This window comes from Glossina fuscipes, unplaced genomic scaffold (assembly GCF_014805625.2).
Source record: "Glossina fuscipes isolate IAEA_lab_2018 unplaced genomic scaffold, Yale_Gfus_2 221, whole genome shotgun sequence".
NCBI lineage: Eukaryota > Metazoa > Arthropoda > Insecta > Diptera > Glossinidae > Glossina > Glossina fuscipes.
The window spans coordinates 3,474,217-3,495,182 of NW_023998564.1; the positions used below are offsets into that span (position 1 = coordinate 3,474,217).

At 35.0% G+C, this 20,966-nt stretch overlaps 1 protein-coding gene across 6 annotated transcripts in view; it reads left to right on the forward strand.

Moving 5' to 3' along the window:
* Positions 1-20,966, forward strand: part of LOC119642219 (protein kinase C, brain isozyme) — an 89,559-nt gene that overhangs the window by 30,869 nt on the left and 37,724 nt on the right. For 3 of the 6 annotated variants that reach the window (XM_038041263.1, XM_038041264.1, XM_038041267.1), the window contains one exon: positions 8,437-8,463. The exons of the other annotated variants lie outside the window; for them this stretch is intronic. In XM_038041263.1, the coding sequence (XP_037897191.1) occupies positions 8,437-8,463 (27 nt within the window). The remainder of the gene's footprint in view (positions 1-8,436; positions 8,464-20,966) is intronic. 6 annotated transcript variants of the gene reach the window in all.

Genomic DNA, 20,966 nt, shown 5'->3' on the forward strand with positions numbered 1-20,966 from the left:
ATGGCGATTTATACCAACCGTCACATCCCCTATCCGTAATGTCATTTGTCCTACAAAGTCTTTCAGGGATGGCGATTTATACCAACCGTCACATCCTCTATCCGTAGTGTCAAAAAAAAAAGAGATTTGTCATATTGTCTGTAACCACTTACCTCCAGGCAGCTATGACACCGAAATGAAAGAATCTGCGCGATGTGCTGCTCTTTTATAGCGGGGGTCTCACTCGCTTGTCCTATTGCCAACATGTTCTATGTGTTTACATGAGTTTTGAGGTCCTACGCTTATGTGTATGCTTAGCTTTGGTTGGCTGCAGTCGCAACCTCAGTTACAACTTGCATGATCCTACTTATACACAACTTAAAACCAACTTACATCTAACTTATTACTATGTTTGTTCAAACGTCTACTCACTAAGCACTCAGGTACCAAATCGCGTGATTCGATCACCGTTAGGTATGTGGGTGCTTGTGCACTATGTTTGCATGTGCTTTGTGTGTTTTTACATGTGTGATCGTGTCTTTGTACATTTTGTGTATGCAATTTATGCATTATCGTATGTTCTTATTATTTTTTTCCCCTACCTAAGTTCAATTCTGCTTGCTTTGTTTACCATAACGGTGCTGCACATTCTGCGCATTTTTACACATAGAGATTCTGGCTGAAGTTGTTTTGCATGCATAGATATTCTACCTAAGTTCAATTCTGCTTGTTAAACATTTTGGGATTTTACTTGTATTTATACTTTGAGTTTTATTTAGCCTTTGAGTTCTTAAACATTTTGAGATTCTACTTGGGTTCTTCACATATTGATTTCTTGCATCTAAGTTTTTCTTTTATTTGGGTTCTTGGCTCTGCTATCAAATATTTTGAGGTTTTGGAATCTAAGCTGTTTCTACACTGGGGTTCTTATTTTCTTGGATCTGAGCTTTTTCCTTTTAATTGAGTTCTTGACTCCGCTATTACATTTTGAAATTTGGATCTAAGCTTTTTGGTACACCGGGGTTCTTAATCTGTGCTGTTTTGTCTGTGTGCGGTTTTACAGAGGCATATTCAATATGTATTTTCTACTTTTCTTTTTACATTGCATTTGGTGTGTGTTATTATGAGTCTAGCTGTACAAGGTATAGGTTGTGATTTTATCCTTACAAGGTATAGGTATGTGATGGCATATTTAGTGTGTGTTTTATGATTTTGATATTGGAGGGGGCTGTCCGTGTATTGCTCACAGAACAGCATGCGTGGACAGATCCGACTTGCTGCTTGCGGATTGGGGATAGATGTCTAAGGTGAACGGCCTTGTATTTCGTAAGGAAGCAAAATCGCTTCCTTACAGTTCTTTTATTTTATACCTATATCGGTGGTACTGATTAGGCAAAAATTAGTCGTATTCTACCGTATTCTTTTCAGAATTAATTTATTGAGCACTACTCTTCTTCCCAAGCTAACAAAGTTACAACTCGGAGCGTAGCGTGTGGTTTATCACCTCTGATACCTCCTAAGTCCGATTCGTTGGTGCAAGTTAGCGCTTCCATAATGCCCGTAGGTCCTTCTGGTTTAAACTATGCTGAAGTGACAAGAGTATCGCCCCCTAGTGGTATCATTCACTCAACTCAGGCATCATCGCCTAAAACTGATAAAGAGCAATATAAATCATCCTCTCCCCGTGGCTGTACGAGTGTGAACGCTGGTCACCAAACTGGGCATGTCGCACAAGCTGCTTGGTAAACCCATCTATATTTTCCCCAACTCAAAACTCCCCAGTCATGAACCCTACTGCCCCTAGTAGTGATAACATTTGCTTAACGGCGGTTCCTCCCAGAAAAGCAATACTTATGTCAAGATTGGCACAATGTGTGGATAACATAAAAAGTTATCTAGCGACGAAAGTTCCATCAGTAAATCTAAAGCGGGTTAGTGTTCCGGCAGAAAACATTCATATGCTGTTAGATAAACCACTGGCCAGTTGGATCCCTAATTAAAGAATTTATCTCTCGAGATCGACCCTGTAATACTAAACCAGTAGTCCTCTCGCCTTCAAAAAACTGAATGTTTCTTCAGGCTCACTATCTCTCATTTATCAAAATGTTAGTGGCCTAAATTCAAAAATTCGTTCTACTTTCCTAAATTCAGTGAACACGGAGCTTTCTTTTTTGGCTTTCACTGAAACTTTGTTAAAACCTGATCTACATTCGTCTGAACGTTTCCATAATTCTTTGCAGTGTTTCAGAAATTATCGATTGAATCCCATTTGTGGTGTGGTATTAGTTGCCATATCTGCGTCATTTCCGCCCAAATCAATTGAATTTCCTATTAATCCTGATGTTGAATTTATCGTCATTAGAGCAAAAATGCCTAATAAACACCTATTTATAACCTGCTCCTATATTCCTCCAAATTCTGACATCTCCATATATAAGAAACAGGCCGCCATCATTTATGAAATGGCCAAGCAGTCGAAACTCACCGATTTGGTCGTTGCGTTGGGTGACTTTAATTTGCTTCAAGTCACTTGGTATAACAGTGATAATTCTGGCTGCTTGATTCCTACTTCAACATCTGATAAAGCTGTTGTGTTCTTTAATGATCATAATTTAATTCAATACGACGGTACGCCTAATTTCATTGGTAGACTGCTAGATCGTTACTTTGCCAATTTCCCTGAGGTTAGTGTAAATCGTTGTCCATCTTCTAGTTTACCTGAGGATCGTTACCACCCAGCAGTGTGTATTTCCTTTCATCATAAGTATGATGGTTCGTTGAACTGTTTTAAGGTTCGAAATCCAACTTTTTCAAATAAATATTACAATTTTCATAAAATCAATATTTGATTGCTAAAATTTCATCTGTCACATATCATGCTTGATTTCACAGCTGGAAGTATTCAAAGCTTACTATCATCGTTCTACAATATATTAAATGTAGCTATTTCTGCATCCGTGGTTTAATAAGACAATTAAATATTTCAAGAATAGAAAAAACATACTTTTCAAAAAGTATTCGAAAAGTGGGCCTGCTTTCGACTATTTCGCTTACTCGGCGGCAAGGCATAGATTTAACTCCCTCAACCAGCGATATTATTGCAGATATCTTTAGTTCATTAAATGCTCTCTGTTTTCTAATCCTAAATACCTTTTTAAATTTATTAACTAAAAAAAAAAAATTTCCACACATACCCCGCATGTTTCTTTTAATGGCTCTGATTCCTCGGATGGTTTTGAAATGTCAAATCTGTTTGCTGCTTACTTCCGACGAAACTTTTCGACTGCTAATTCCGATTTATCCGCAACCTACCCATATCCTATAACTAATCTGGTTTCAATACCTAATTTAGTAATTGTTGAAGATGACGTTTTTAAAGACTTGACTTCTCTAAAATACAGTTGTGCGCCTTGACCTAATGGAATTCGATCTTGTGTACTTAAATCTTGCGCTGTCGAGGATTTTTATCCTGTCCTTGAATTTAGGTGTTTTCTCTTCATGTTGGAAGAGTAGTTTCCTTATTCCTATTCACAAGAGTGGAAGTAGACAATTTGTTGAGAACTACAGAGACATAGCCAAGTTGAGTGTTTTGCCCAAGTTGTTTGAGCGAATTGTGACTCAGCATTTTTAGAAGAGTAGAACGAATTTTTGAATTAAGGCCCTAACATTTTGATAAATAAGAGATAATGGGCCTGAAAAAATATTTAGTTTTTTGAAGGCGACAAGGCTATTGCTTTGATATTATGGGGACGGTCTCCTGGCACAAATTCCTTAATCAAGGATCCTACTGGCCACAGTGGTTTGTTTAACAACATATCACTGTTTTCAGTCGGAACTAGTATTTTAAAAGAGGAAATTGCCCTAGATTGAGAAGGAGCCATTATGAAAATGCTAACGCGCTTTAAGTTGACTGATGGGACTTTCGCCGCCAAATAACTTTTTATGTTATCCACTGATATTTCAGGTGCCAGTCTTGACACAAATATTGCTTTTCTGGGAGGAACTGCCGTCAAGCAAACATCATTAGTTGGAACAAGAGGGTGTATAAAAGAACTTCATAACTTCACTCAACACGTCTCACGTCTCACTGCTAACATATCTATATGATTTGTTCATAATACCACAGCTCAGATGACGTTTCAAAATTTCATGAGATTTCGACTATTTACGAGCTACAGTTGTTTTTTTAAAGCCACTTTTGTTTGAAGTTTTCAAACGATAGAAAAATCTGAGTTTCGCGTATTCATTAAAAGCATATCGATTTTTAATGAGAAAAAATACCATTCAAGCGCAGTATTGGATTGAAATGCGTGACAGTAACTGTTCGGTATAGAAACCAATAATTTATCGTAGGATTGAAAGGTGTTATGATCACTCTTCTCCGGTGAAAACAACAATTTATCAATGGCCTGAAGACTTGAAACGAGGTCGTACGAATCCCAGCAATGCTGGATGCTCTCATCACTCGAACTTGTCGGTTTGTTCCAAGAAACAACATGCACAACTTTGTTTTGAAAGACGGTAAAATGAAATTGATTGATATGACAGCTCCGTTCGAGCTTTCGCCTTTACTCACTTTTGACAACTTGTTGATGATTCGAAGCGCTGTTTAGCGCTGTGTAGGCGAAATAAAAAAAATTTTTTCAATGAATGAAACATAAATTGATCACTATTACTATAACCTGTGAAATAGTGATCGCAATGTCACGAATTTTGACACGCATCATTTGACTGAGTTTCTAGAAATTAGATGTTTCTGTTAGCCCTACTGCCATGTATGTGTCAGTTCGGAGACATATTGGGTGATTTCAATTCGTATTCGTTGCTTTTGATGTTTGGAAGGAACCAAAGCTGTCCATCTCTATTGTCAAGAGCAGTGTTTTTACGCGATCTCATAAATGAAAGATATAATTTGTTTTTCTCATCTTAATAAAGTCTTCTCTACAAGACCTTTCGCTAAATGTGGATGCCTGCTTTGCATTCGGACATAGAAAAAATTATAAGTTTAAAAATAATTTATTTTGAATTCATTTACCATCTACTTGGCATAGGAAAATAACACTAAGTAGCTTATCTTCAATAGTAATAATAGCATTATTCCAAAAAAAAATTTAAATAATCTTGAACGCATGCAGCAAAAAAGTTATTTATAAAAAAATTAAATTACGTTTTTGTATTTTTCCTTTCAGGTAAGCTTTTCATGAAGTTAACCATAGCTAAGAGAAGACTTGACTGTAGTAAGCTAAGTAATGCAAGTACAAAAGTAAACAGTGTATATACAATTTTTCGCGACCTTCTAAGAACTCATATCATCAGATATATATTAACATTTTTTCTTTTTCATTATAGTTCTACTACTGTTACTGTTATTATTATAACGTATTTATTTTTACTTTTCATCCCTTTTTCTTTTTTTTCTTAATTCATTTGATTGGCAATGTCAAATCATAATCTGCACCTTCGTTGAAAAGCTTTGAATTTTACGTTAAATATAATTTTGCTACAAAAATATAGAAATCATTACGAATGGTTAAAAACAAAGTCTTGTTTGCGTCAAAGTTCATAACAATTCATCTCACGACATATGGATAAATAAGTTTATCATCATCCTTAAAGTTGCTGTTAGTATTATAAAAACGGCGAAAGATTTCACAATGCACACAAGAATAGCAGACAGAACAACTACACCAAGAGGATGAAATACTTCTTCAGTTCGATGTGCATTACGAGGTCGTACCACTAAAAATATATTTTTTCATAATTAAGTTTTGGTAGTGTATAAAAACACGCAGATAAAACTTCTTTAGCGAAAAGTATTTCTGCAAGGTATTAAGCTGTTCTACAGCTCGTGTAGACGAGTAAAGAAGACTACCAAGTCAATGCCCGTGAGTTCAAATCTCAGCACGGTATTGTTTGCTTTGAACGTAACTATAGCCAGTCGGTAAAAGCGTAGCACTTGTTGATTGGATACACATCCATTGGGCCATCGTCTCTTTCTTTCTTTCGCTTCTCTCACTTCTTTTTGACCGTTACGCAAATAGTGGAATCTCATGAGTGATTGATCATGCAAAAAAACAGATACGAAAAGTGACTATTAAGTGGACGTACTCGGCTTCAACACAAGGTGTGCGGTCACTCTGACTAGTGAACAGGCATACGCTTTTTAGGGTGTAGTTGCACTCCACCTTTCTTTCTGCCTGATCATCATTTTATTTGTGTACGTCTACGGAATATCCCTTGAGTGACTCGACGCAAAACTCATCGTCGAAAGAGAAAATCTATAAAAAGTAATTTTTTGAACAAACTCTGACTCTTCATCAAAAAGTAGCCATAAAATTCAACAATTTCAAGTAACTATTTATCCTTTCATGCAGTCTTAATGACATATTTATTTTTCTGAGGGTAAGACGTACATAATTAGAAAATAACGCGAGAATTTGGAACTGCCAAAAAAAGGAGACAATCTTTTTCAAATGTTGTTGCAATCTACTACCAAGAAAAGCATTTGTACTATCATAGCATTGAAACCCATAGCAGAAGGCATTCTCGATAATCTACCACTTTGAATACTAAAAAAATACCATGAACAATTTTCTTTTTCTTCAACTTTTGGGTTCACTTCTACCACTACAAATTTGTGCTCAGCAGAATTGAAGAGATTCGCAGATTGTTGGTTGGTGGACTAGCTCAAAGAAGAACCTCTATAATGAGAAATTAAATTCGCTTTTTTAAGACACAGTCGGTATCACTGGATCGTGGATATTCTGTTCAAGAGAAATACACTACAAACTTCTTTTATTTATTATATTCCTTAAAAGTAGAATTATTCACAATTTATTTTTGGCAATACTTTCGTCTGCTCAGCGCAAATATTCTGTTTCTACTAACTCTCCCTTCCACAAATATTCTATTTATGTACATTTTTACAAGCATAGCATCATTGTTAATCCCTGTCTGCTTTTCCGCTAATCGTCTTCATCGACCGGCAGCTGCATGACGCGCCGCAAATGTGCATTTGGTTTTTACCTCTTTAGGGAATTTATTATTTTGGAAACTTAATCAGCTGGAATGAACTGGATTTGGGATTTCTGTAACAACATTTTCTTCAAACCTTCGCCACAAAATTAGAACCACCTGAAAGTCACTTTGAAATCATACCACATGTTCTTCTGTTAAAAATTTTAGACCTTTTGATCGAAGAATAGCAAGAATTTTCAAATTGTATATCAGAGCGATTTTTGGTACTGTGTTCGAAAAAATATCTGCAATGCGTGTCATTGGTTGCAGTTGGAGCACCTACTTCATATTTGTAGAGGGAGCAAAAAAGTCCTAGCTTAGTGTATTTTTGCTTGCTTTTAAGAGAATAATCATCGAATTATTGCACAATAATTTGTGTTAATAGTGTATTTTAGTGAAATAAATCACTGCAAAGGTCGAAAAAAAATTTTAGCGACTATGTCAACAACGTACTTGCAAATAACACACACATGTCCACGAACACTGGGTAATCTTGAAGTTAATAAAAAGCCTGAGCAACCTAATACATCCATAACTGAAAAAAATTGCTTGAAAAGTTAGAAGCTCATAAGATTACTACCGTCGGGGTAGTGGTTTTCGGAGGTTTTACAAATATTTAACGAATGTAAAACGAGTGAAGAAAATTTGGGCCGAACATGTTGCATGTATTTTCAAAGGGATCATAGCGAAATAAGAAATCTTCTTCATGTAGCAACTTCTACATTCTTCAAATCCGACTGTTTCTGAACTTTTCCTATTTCGAAAACGACAATTAAAGGAAAAGTTTTTCGTTAACTGTTAAGGTTAAAGCAGAAATTGTGGAACCAATTCAAGATTATGTGGGAAAAAGCATTTCATTAGCACTTCTTTAACTGGAAATAGCGTAGGCGAATGTGAAATTAATTAGGATTAATTGTCCAACCAGTTTATCTCTCAATAGATACCGCAGTAGATTCTTATTGGCTCTCCATTTTTTATAAAATTGTTGCAATCAAATGCTGTATTTTGAATGTTTTTTATAACAAAGAAATTTGAAATAAAAGCCCATTTTAAAGTATTGCAATCCTAACGTATTTCATTTCATTAACCAAAAAATACACTTTAATTTTCATTACTTCGTAGCAGCCTTAAACAGATTATGACTGAACCTTATATTTATTACATTCTATATACTTTACTCACTCTCATAAGATTAATGTAAAAAATAATTAATTCATGCTTTATCATCTGTTGCAATTTTAACGTGGCGATTACGTATTCATGTAGAAGGATTTAACGCAAAGAAAAGAAAACGAAGTAGCACATTTTCATTCGTCAACATATTTGTATTTGCTAGAAGATCCACTGGAGTTTCGCTTGAATTTAAATGAAATGAAAAAAGGAACGCAAGAAATTTATTAATATATATAATTTTTTGATTATTTCATGTTCTCATTGCAGTGGCTATCAATACGGATACCAATGGATGTAGGTATCTTTTATAATGTGCTTAAAAAATCTTTAACAGATATTTTAAAGTAGAAAAATGAATGTTACTGATATTATATGATGACATCCTCTGGCTTCTTCCCATATTTTGATAAGTCGTTCTAAAAAAAAAAATATTTTAATTTTTAAAAATACACAAATTTTTAAAAACCGCTTACAGGTGGTATTTCGGCATCCTGAGTTGGTGTGAAAACTTTGGATCGGATGTGGCCATGTTTCAAGACCCACTCCTATAACCGTTGCTATGAAAACTGAATGTTTACATTGCAAAGAGGTATAATTTTCAATATTTCATGGTGAAAATTAGTTCGTAATAGCAAATTGATAAAGAAATCAATTTTACCAAAAGTGAACCAAGTACGCGTACTTTTTGGATATCACCAAATGTAAGGATTCCCAGGAAATAGAAATCCTGATATGCCAAAAAGGCCTTTATGATGCAAATTTGTTCATGATAGTACTTTGGTACGAAAATTGAGCGAAACAAATTTGAAGCACATGGATTTATTTCTTGAACCGCACTCCATATAAGATTTCTCATGCTTAGTAAGTCCTGCAGAAAAAAGTCTAATTTTAATTAATTTATGATGAATTTAGCAATTTAGCAAAACAAATTAACGGCAGGGAATTTGGATCGCATGATTCTATATTTTAGACCCTAACGTATATATATGGGTGATCATGAAAAGCAATCCCTTATATCGGGAAAAAGTCAATTTTTCAATTTGTTATGACCGAAACTGCAAAATAATAAAATTTGTAGAAAATAAATTAAGTTTGCTAAATTTGGATTAAGCCATGTTATGTTTAGGACTCCTCCAATATGCGGTCTTTCGAGAGAAGTATGCCTTTGCGCGAAAATAACATGTAACTTTTGTAGTATTAACAAAAGGGGGAACTGTACAAGGTGAAGTTGTGTAGGATATCTATAGGTTGACTTTGTCCGACTATAATGTCCTTACTTATATCGAAGTTGACATTATGTATGCTTTATTAATCTAAACGATGGAACCGACTTTACCGCCGCGGATATGAATGAATAAACTTGTCTATCGTCTCCTAGACGTCGGCACAAAGTTCAAATCTTTATTTAGAAAAATAAACTTTACCATAAGATTTTCATATTTATTTTTGCCCACTTGAGTTCAAGATCAACCTAAGCAACCTATGAATCGATAATTGATACAATCAGAAGTAATTTTAAGTTTTTCGACTTCGTTTGATAGTAGCTCTTCGTGTATGTTTTTACACTTTCTGATGTAATAAGAAAGGTTAATAAATTATTTTAGCTGTATGAGTTTCGCTTGGGGCAACTGTATGAGTAAAGTTTATTTACTTTTAAATTAATTCTTGTGACTATTACATCAAGAGATTTTACTAAACTAAAACTATCTCTCTCTTCAAATTTGCCTAAATTCTCAAATTAATTCACTTCAGTTTTGCAGATACTTTTATACCCTACACCGCTTATGATAGAGGGTATATTAAGGCTGTACGAATGTATACAACACCTAGAAGCATTTGAGACAAATCCAGCTCTGAATGTATTGATCTATTCAGAATCATTTTGTGAACCGCTTTAAGCTTACCTGCCGATCATATGCTAATGTATTGGCATCTAATATTTTAAACTGTACAAGAGAAGAAATGTGCAGTATTTTAATCTAACTGAAGACAATGAATATATGATTTACTAACAAATTAAAAAAAAAGGGATTTTATGACAAAATTTTCTGGCTAAGAGTAAGGATAATACGGTATCTTCTGGTCAAGATAATACGTACTTTTAAGACAGGTTGATATTATCCTTTGCAACTGCGGATAGTTATTCAGTAAGTTTGGTTGGTTTTTCACTTCAAATAATTATGTTCTCCGGCATTTGTGGCATAACGCTATGTAAAGTTTACACCAATGTATGCGACGTCCCCGACTATTTGAGACAGACGTACATTTTATTTAAATTCACTTACTACATCGATTCTAGTCTCTAATGCCGATCCAAGTATTTTAAAATTCAAGTTGAAAATCGTAACTTTCGAGAAATTATAAGGATGAACGGTATCGAAAATGTACTGAACCGAAACTCTTTTTACGGCCGGCCTCGTTACAAAACCTGAATTTGAAAACGTCGTTATGTGTTTTTAGTATTACTCACAAAAATCGATGGGAAGTTTTCCGTTCTCTATATTAAATAAATGCAGAAAATTTGGACGGCAAGAGAGCGTACATATATTTTCTTTTAAGAAAGTTTCGTTTCAGCGATAAACAGACCGCACTAGTTGTGGATCACGAAGGTCCATTTTTAGAGTCCTTTATATGGCGATAGGATACAATTTTTGAAGCCCAAATTAACTGTACAAGATCTAAACCACATAGGCCTGCTTTTTTAATATCACCCCACGAAAAACCCTTCAGGAAAACTTATCACTCGTACGTCAACAGCGTCTAATTCCGGACATTTTATTGCAATGAATGTATAGCAAATCGTTTAAAGTTCGGTCTTGTGCGGCTGTAGAGTTTCAATTATTATTAATTAAAAAAAACTGGTACCATCAATGTCCGTAAAGAGATTAATTAACTGTGAAAAATTGCAATAAAACACATGTTTTGCGTTGAAAATTTCTGCTTTTTTTTAAATTAAACTATTGTCGTTTTTGATACGGTGGCACACGGATTTTAACAGATCAACCGCCTCTTTCACCAAATACTTATTCCTCAAATGTACGACCCAGTGACAAATTTGCACAACATTTAGCAACAATTCAACAATTTCAAGTAAACAAGTAAAAATGTTACGTAAATCCCAAATCCAGTTCATTCCAGCTAAGTAATAAACTCCCTAAAGAGGGAAAAACAAAATAGACATTCGCAGCGCCGACCGAGGAGAATGGGTACCAGAAAAGCAGAGTAATGGATTAAAAATAAAGCTATAAAATTAGGTACTAGTAATATGTTGGCCAAAAAGGAATATAAATAGAATATTTGTGGAGAGTTAGTAGAAAAAGAATATTTGCGCTGAGCAGTCGGAAGTATTGCCAAAAATAAGTTGTGAATAATCCTACATTTAAGGCATATAATTGCAAATAAAATAACTTTGAAGCGTATTTCTCTTGAACAAAATATCCACGATCCAGTGATACGGATGGTGTTTTAGCGAATTTCGTAACAATATTATGGCCGGCAAGGCCGACAATTACAAACACAGCTCGCCCACTTACTAACTAATTAACTTACACCAAAAATTACACATTATTTTCACGCAATGACAGACTTCCCATTAAAGTCCAAAATGCCCAAGCGTTACATGACGATATTTGGTTTACTTTCTAAAAGTTTTATTATTTTGCAGTTTCTGTCATAAAGAACTAGGAACTAGACTATCATGTTATGGTCTAAAAAATAGACCTATCTGATCCAAATTCCCTATCATTAACTTCTTTGCTAAATTCCTACTAAGCAACCAATTTTCATCATAAAATATTAACAATTAGCCCTTTTTGGCCTATAAAAGTTTACATTTCCTGAAAATCCATATGTACGGTGGTCTTCAAAAGTAGACCTACGTGCTCCGTACTCGGTAAGGTTGATTTCTTTGTCAATTTACTATTATGAACAACTTTCACCATGAAACATTGAAAATTCTACTTTTTTACTATATAAAAATCAGTTTTCGTAGGAAGGGAGTGTGTTTAAAAAATTACCATACTCGAACGAAATTTTTTATACCAGTTTAGAGTGATCAGCTACTACCACTCAGCGAGTTTTGTCGAGAAGTTGTGGAAATGGAAATTGGTTCTTTTTAGGAATAGGTAAAGTAGACCGAGCCATTTTCAATAACAGTTGTCATTTGGTCAAAGCGTGTCGGCTTACTAACTGTCATTACACAGACCTTAGACAGACAGTAGGCGGACAAAGAGCTGGACGGGTAAGCTCAGACAGATTCATTAAATGATTCTGAATCGTTCGGTATAATAAAAGGTGGGTATATCCTCAGTCCTTCTGGTTGTTATATATGTACGCAAACATACCACAAGCCATACCACATTGTCATGATGGCGAACGCTTCGACTTTTTTTTTTTCATATATAGCTGTGTACTATTCAAAAAAATGACGTTACTACAATAGTCACTATAGATAAAGACAATTTGCAAAAAATAATTACGTAAAAAAAAAAAGCAAGTGAGAAAATTATATTCGGCTGCGACCGAACCTTTTATACCCATCATCGTTATTATAAAAAGAGTCAAAAAAAAAGGAAAAAAAGTTTACTTCCATACTCTATTCCGTTGGGCTGTGTTTTCCAATTTTTGCAAAATAAAAGTGGAAATTCTGCGCACAGGAACTTCCAATTTTTCTACCAAACTTGAAGCAGACCTGTTCCTTTTTGCGACCAGGGAAGTTTTTACGGCAGACACTATACAGACGGACATAAATCGGTTTAGAATTTAAGGAGTGTATGTGCATTATGAGATATCTCTGAAGCTCTTAATGCTGCACACGTTTTGATCAATTGAATATATACCTTATCAGTCCATGATGGATGTAATAAAATAGATTTGACTCGCCTGAATCGATTCATATGATTGACGTTTGTCATTGATGACTACGCTTGAATGTGGGAAAAGGGGCTAGGAAATAGAAGTAGGTAAATTTATTACCTAATAAACAGGACGTATAATTTCAGCAATATACAAAGGAATGCTCATGGGTGTTAGCTAGAGCAAATTACTCGTCACGCATATTTTTATGAATTCCACATTGTCTAACATAGTTCTTATTTATGGAACACAACAATTGTATCTTGTATTTCTTATGCAGTAAGTAATCAAAGAACTCTTTGCAACAAACATACTTAGACAGCTTTATTCTGTCGAATGGAAGTCAAAGTGATTACTCTACGGTAAAAAGGAAAACCAAATAAATTTTATTTTTAAGATAAAAGCATAGTGCAGCGTAATTATTTGTACAATCTTCTATAGAACAAAGAATATAGAAAGAATTTTGCTAATGAAAACGCTTTAATAACAGTTGGCTGCCTGAAGATTTATTAGGAAATGTGCAAAAAAAATACTGTAACAAAATCATAACGCATCCAAACCTGAGGAACACATCTCTCCTTATATTCTGGTGAAGGAATGTATTAAATAAATCAATGTGAATAACGCACATTGATTGATATTGGAAATAGGCGAAGTCGGTCGAAAAACCCGCCGACAGTACCAAAGAAAAGCAAACGGTGTTCTTTTTGCTTTTGTTACTAGCAAAGTAAAGCATATAAAAACTAGCAAAATTTCCACCAACATTCCGTTGGAAATTTTATAAAGCCTGAAAGAAAAATATAGAGTACCAAAGTTTCATTGCCAAGACATTTGTACCGCTCTAAGGGACGCTTCCTCAAAAATGCCTCAAAAATGTATAGATTCTTGAACTCTCAGTATCAAATTGGCTCCTCTGCTCATCGGTCCGACTGTACCCGTTTGTGTAATGTTTGCGGTAAACATTCTGCCGTCCGCAAAATTGAAGACAGCGCGTTAAAGTTCGAGAAAAACATTGAAAGATCTTGCGACCGGCTTAGCATTGAGAAGGAGCAAAATCGACAAGGACATACGCCTTTAGTGCAGTACAAACTGAGAATACTTCTGCTTTCGGTTTATTTTCCTCATTGCTAATAAATTGCAATAGATACACAACATAAATTTTCTCATATTGTGTAAAGAGGGGAAAAGCCAACCACACCCACCCATATTCTAAGAAATAAGAGACAAGTCTTCGAACGATTATTGAACGTGAACAATTCAGAGTTAAATTTTTTTTATGACCAAATCTTCAGAAACTAATATAACTTATACATAACATAAGCTTTCCTTTCAAAAAATAATAAGTAAAAGGTTTGACGAATACAAGTAAAGAAGCTCCCGTTTCCATTTCACCAAGGACGATTATTGAATTAAATTCTATTCCTTTTGCATTTACAGAAGTTCCTTATAAATTATCTTAAATAAGCACACTTTAAGCATTTCATATTTTAGTAATAGTTTAAAATTACTGACATATTTCGACTAAAGCCTTAAAGCACTAGTATCTAAGGCTTTCGGCTTTATTAAAGACTACGCCGCACTTGAGATTTGAACCCACGACTACTGAGTTGTTACTCGAGATCTTTGGCCTACTCGGCCACACTTACCGTTTACAATTTATAAGTATCATGTTTATTGACTAACTAAAATTTGCACCAAAATGAAAATTGTTTGTTATAATGTGTATATTGAAAACGATTTCTATAATTGACTGCAATCTGGAAATTCAAAGCGTTTTACTAGAAATTTTGAAAAAAAAAATTTTTTAGTATCTTTAGTGTTTAACTTGTAATTACACTGCCGTCAGAAGCACTAATAATTTATTTTTTGGTATTTATTACTTTCTGAGGTTTGTAGGCCTACACGGCTTTTGAAACATGTCATGAGACTCGGTACTTTCATTGCCGGCTGAGTATTTGTCTTCTTCTGACAAAGAAATAAAAATAAAATAAAAAGAAAAGTCCCGTCGGTTGTCTACCGTCCGTCTGTCCACCGTAAGTCAGTCTGTAACCGTCTGGAGTCCTCCCTACAGTGCCATCATATGCACACCCCTTCGTCTCAGCCACAGCGGTGGCAGCTCGCGCTTAGCCACTCATCGGGCACAAAAAAATTAAATAGACTAAAAATGACTTACAATACAAGCATCGGCGTCGGTGCAGTGTCGGCCGCGATAGCTGCTACATCCGCAATCCCTGCTCCTCTTTCTATTAAGCCTTTCCCACTCCAATACAAACTTTAATTTCCATTGCGGATAAACGCTGTTTGCAATAATAAACTGGGATCTTTTTGATGATAATGTTGAAGAACTTTTTTATTAGCAATTTCCTGAGTTTTTATAAATAATTTTTACAATTTTCTTTATCTTATTTAATTAATTTCTCTTCCGAACAAATTTCTTAAGCCGTGCAGTTTTTTTTTTTCCTTTACTCCAATTGCGTTTACTTTGTCAAGTTGCTGTATTGGTTATTTTTTTTTCTTTTTTTTTTTATGTAAATCCTTTTCTATTTTTTATTATAAAACATTGTTCTGTTGATAAGAAAACTTTTTTGCTTTTTGTTTGACAAAAAAAAGTATTGAAAGAACGGTGCAGCCGTTACTCTTGCCTTGCTTCTCTTAAGCTTCTTTTAATTGTTCCACCTTCTTTTTTTTATTGTTTTTTTCTGTTATTTGAGGTTTTAATTAAAATTTATCCTTTTTTTTGAGGTTTTAATTAAAATTTATCCTTTTTTTGAATTTCGATTTTCAGTTTGAGCCCATATTTCAGAAAAAGAAAAAAACAACCACGGCTCAGCCGTACAATCAAAAAACAATAGAAAAGCAAGCGCACTCGTTGAGGTCTACACTGCAACTCACCTAGAACTAAACTCAACTTAAAACTATCCCCTCTGACTTAAATTTAAAACGCAGACAGACTTCTCCTTCTTACTCAATTTCCCTCTTCTTCTTCCTGTTGCTCTCTCTATAACGGCTTGCCGCTACTCTCGCAAGAGCAAGCATAGATCCCGCAAAATCATACGATTTTGCCTATGCTTGCAAAAGAAAAGAACAAAGGAATACCGCAAAATCATACGATTCTGCCTGTACTTGCAAAAAAGGAGTACAGCAAAATCATACGATTTTTTTTGCCTATGCTTGCAAGAGCAAAAGGAAAAAAAAGAGTACCGCAAAATCATGCGATTTCGCCTGTTGCTATGCAAAAAGGGAAAAAGAAGAGAATAAAACATTCATATCCCGCAAGATCATGTGATTTATAAACAGTATCAAAAATCGCATGATTTTGTCTAACGGCATGCCGTTATTCCGATACTTGCGGTTGATACAGACCGACAGACCCCCCTACCCACGGTTTGTTCGCGGCCGTTACAAACATAGATATATTAGCTTTATGCGGACGTGTGCAGCTTCCGGAAGAACTTGAGGGGGACCCTCCTATTGTGATCCCGATCGACTCAAAATCAATTTTTGATTTGATGTAAGCTTATTTGTCCGTCTGTCCAGTTTGTTTTCTTTTTTCTGTAGACCGAAATTTTTCAGATATCTTGATAAAGTTTATTACAGCCGAAGTGTTTTGGCCCAAGGACGAACGGTCTTGAAAATGATTTCGATCGAATAATTATTTCGACCACTTCCCGTATAACGCGCCGCCAGATAACTTTTTATGTTATCCACCAATGCATAAGGAACCAATTTTGACACAAACATTGCCTTTCTGGGAGGAACTGCCGCCAAGTAAATTTCATTGCTGCTAGGAACAGTAGGGTTCACGGCTAGGGAGTTTTGAATTGGAGAGAAAACAGAACGGGTAATCACACTTGCACGAGCAGCTTATGAGACATACCCAGTTTCTTTCACACGCGGACAGCCAGGGGGAGAGGATGATGTATTTTTCTCTTTACTAGTTTCAGGTGATGACGGCTGAGTAGAGTGAGTGACGTCGCTGGGAATTGTAACTTTGTTAGCTTTTGAAGTAGATGAGTGCTCAATAAAAAGACACTCATCAAACCTAGTCTTATTTATTTCAAACTTCGACCACTAGGAGCCGAGATTATTGCTCAATTCTGAGAAACCATTTTTCGTCTCCGTGAAGAGTTTGTAAAAATCTAAGCCCCGCTTCCTACAGATCATCGTAAGCCTAAGGATCAACGATTGCATCAGCAGCACGCCCGATAATACCGACAAACTTTGCATGGGAAAAACGATCATAAAGCCATCACAAGATGAATCGTTCAGATCCTGGGATAGGACGCACGACTTGGTGTATATAAGCAATCCATGTCCAGTCAAAAACGACAGAAGTGGCTTGTGAAGAAAAAAAAGAACAAAATACAAAAAGATCCACAACACAAAAATTTTCAACAAAATTAACCAAACTTCTCTGTCACGTTGACACTGTAACAAGAGAGCGAAAGGTAAACAGAACTGCAAACACCAAAAAAAAGAAGAAAAGAAAAACAAAAAAAGAGAGACTTATATCAGAGCTCAATTTTTGATTGCAAAAAGTCAAATGTATTAACGCGTAAATACAATATACTTTCTTTACTTTGAATCACTCATTTTATTCTTAAAGATCTTCATAAATTTTGACCACAATAAAGCTAAATACCCAAGAAATTCAAAAAGAAATTGAAATATTAGAGACAATAGCGTTTTTATTTGTTTTTGTTGTAATTCAAGAACGATTTGAATCTATTATTATACCTTACTAGATTTGCCTGCCTTGAAAAGTATGAAACAAAACGTTTTTGTTTTTATTTTGGTTTAGGACTAATAACGAAATTACGCTTCACGATTAAACACCAAGATATGCTGTCAGTGGATGGCGAACAGGGGTTAAACAAGCTGTTCGCCTTTTTCGCGTTCTTTATTCATTCAGCCTTTTTTGACATTTTTTACATTAAAGTTACCATTATATTTGTAGAATATGTTTTATTTTCATATTACTTTATTAGGAAACTGTACGCACACGCGCAATATTCCTATGTGTGCACCTGACCTTTACTTGAGCACTCTGATAAAAAACTTGGATTTTCTCATTTTGTTTTGACGTCGAATTTACTGGTAAAAAAGCGTTAATCTAAATTCTCATTCCTTCGACCTTAACCTTGACTAAGCATTAAAACGCCTTTTTTTGTTTTCCTTATTGTCGGGCTTGGAATTGTGTTCGTGTTTCATTTTTGTATTTCTTTCATAATTTACATTTTAGATAATACGTAAATCAACAAAATGATTTCATCGACTTAAACATATATAACTTCTAGAAATTTTAAATAGTTAACCTTTAAGGTATACGTGGAAATGTTGTAAAGGAAATATTCTTAGCAAGAAAGCTAAATGAGTTGGAAAAAAAACTTTTTTCTTGACATTCAAATAAAATGGAATTAAATCAGGTACGCCTTGAATGTTTGCATTTCTAACTTACGATTGTATACAGAAACGTTCAACAGAAAATAGGTAGACTTTTAGTTCGATCGCGTATAAATACACGTATATAATGTATCGCTCAAGACGGGATGACTCTTCACGAATCAATATGAATGTTAAGCAATACGGAAGAAAATATATTGAAATTTCTTGATATTCCGATGATTAGTTTACAAATTACAATTGTGTTAGTGAGGTTAGACACGAAATCCAAATTTTTTCATTATTTTATGAAATAATCGCTAAGTCAAGTAATTTGGAACAGTTAACTTTTTATCTTGAATTACTGTTATGATCTGATTTTCATCACGAAACATTGACCTCTTTGTCCTAAACACTACAGATTTCGTTATATGAGAGGGGTTTCAAAAATTGTTCTAGCCGGTCCAAGGTTTTCACACCAATTTAGAATGTCAAAATACTATCACTTAGCCACCATTGCCGAGAAATTTCAAAAAAAAATGGACAGACATAAGACGAGCAGACGGACAGACAGACTTAGATCGATTTAGAAAATCTTTCTGCATCAACTAGTACAATAAAAGATGGATTTATCTCAAAAACTTCTGCATGTTACATACGTCAGCACTAAGTGAATGTGTCCTCTATGTATGATGTAGGGTACAAAAATTAGAAACTTTTGCACTTTACAGTTGCCATTCTATTACAAAAAATATATTTAGCTTCAAAATTCGAAGAACTTTTAAAAGAAAGATACTAAACACTCGAACTCTAAGAACTACAAAGTAACCACAAATTTTAATGCAATAGGAAACGATTAAAACAACCCACATTCATTATAATCCGTGATCTCACAGAAATTACTTTGCAAGTAAAACCACCTACTGTTCGCTTTAAGTGTTTTTGGGTAAGCCTCATTAAAAGAAAGAGAGAGAGGGCGATTGCAATCAACTTCATTAAATTTATTAATTCTTTAATTACATTTTGGTTGGGCTTTCTTTCCCTTGAAAAATCTTCAATATATATAAAGAAATTATATTCGGCTTATGAGGAATACAGCAGTTCCCCCAATATTGATCGTTTCTTTTTTATACACCTCGCATGAGGAGTAAAGTCACTTCGCCAAAACGCTTGCAACGCTCAGGAGGGAGCTTCGAAAACCCCATAAAATATATATATTCTTGATCAGCAATAAATTCTGAATTGATTTGAGCATGTCTGTCTGCCTGTCTGCCTGTATAATGTGTATGGTGTGTTTAGCAACTCTCGCGCACGTACTGTTTTAATTTATGTAAAGCAATTTTTTTTATCTTTTCGCGTTATTGCTTTATACGCATTTAAAACCTAATTCATAATGAATGAAATTGATTGAATTTTATTGAACCTTTTATCGTGGTATTCATTTTAGTTTTTGCGATCAACACTTGATGTTCTCGTGAAAAGGTCTTTGTTTTTTTTTTTTTTTTGTGTTAACAGTTTTTCTTTTGGCTCGCTCTTTATTTACTGTGCCTTTAATAGCGTGAAGTTTTCCTCTAATTTGCCATATCGTTTTTGTGTACATGACAAACTATTTTGCTTTTTTCACACTCTCTATCTTGTTTATTGCTTTTTGACATGGAGTGTTTTTTACATTATGTCGGACAAAAACGGGCCCCGATTCATTACTTGTTGCCTTTGCGAAAACTTTTGTCAGGCAAAATATGCAGGCCGTGTTGCAGATGCAGTCCCAGATCCCACGAAAAAATTAAGTTGGCAATGTCCCGACTGTAAGATGACTTTTCAAAGCTTTCCACGGAAGCATGGGACCAGTTTTCTCAACTCAGCCAAAATCTCACGACTTTTCACGGAAAGTTTGATAATATCAAGTTCGGTGAATGGCGCTATCTAGAACATTCATCTTCTTCTCCAGCCAACGAATACAAGAATACAAAGAATATTAGCGTTGACTTGGCCGGTAATAGAAATGCTCCAAATAAGTTGAGAAGCCCCCTTCGTTCTAGCTATGCTGAAGTGGCAAGTGTATCTCCTCCTAGCGGTGCCATTTAGGCTACCCTGTCTACATTTCCAAAGAATATTAATAATCCGGGTTCGTGTGCTGGTGGCCATGCTGGGAAATTCCCACAGTATGTATGGCCATCCCCTCTATATTCTTGCCAACTCAAAACTCTCTGCCAGTGAATACCGTCGTACCTAATAAGGAGGAGGTCTGCTTCACGGCAGTGCCCCCCAGAAAGGCAATATTTGTTTCAAGACTAGCGCCTGACGCTCTGAAGACGACATAAAACATTATCTAGCTGTAAAAGTTCCATCCGTCAATTTGATGCGTGTAAGCATATTTAAGTTGACTCCCTCTCAATCTATAGCTATCTCGTTTTTTAAAGTTTTAGTTCCGACTGGAAATATAGAAATTTTATTTGTTAAGGAATTCATTCTTCGGAAACGACCACTTAGTACTTCGATAGCTCTTTCAATCTCAAAAAACTAAATATTTTTTCAGGCCTGGTGATTTTCATTTACCAATA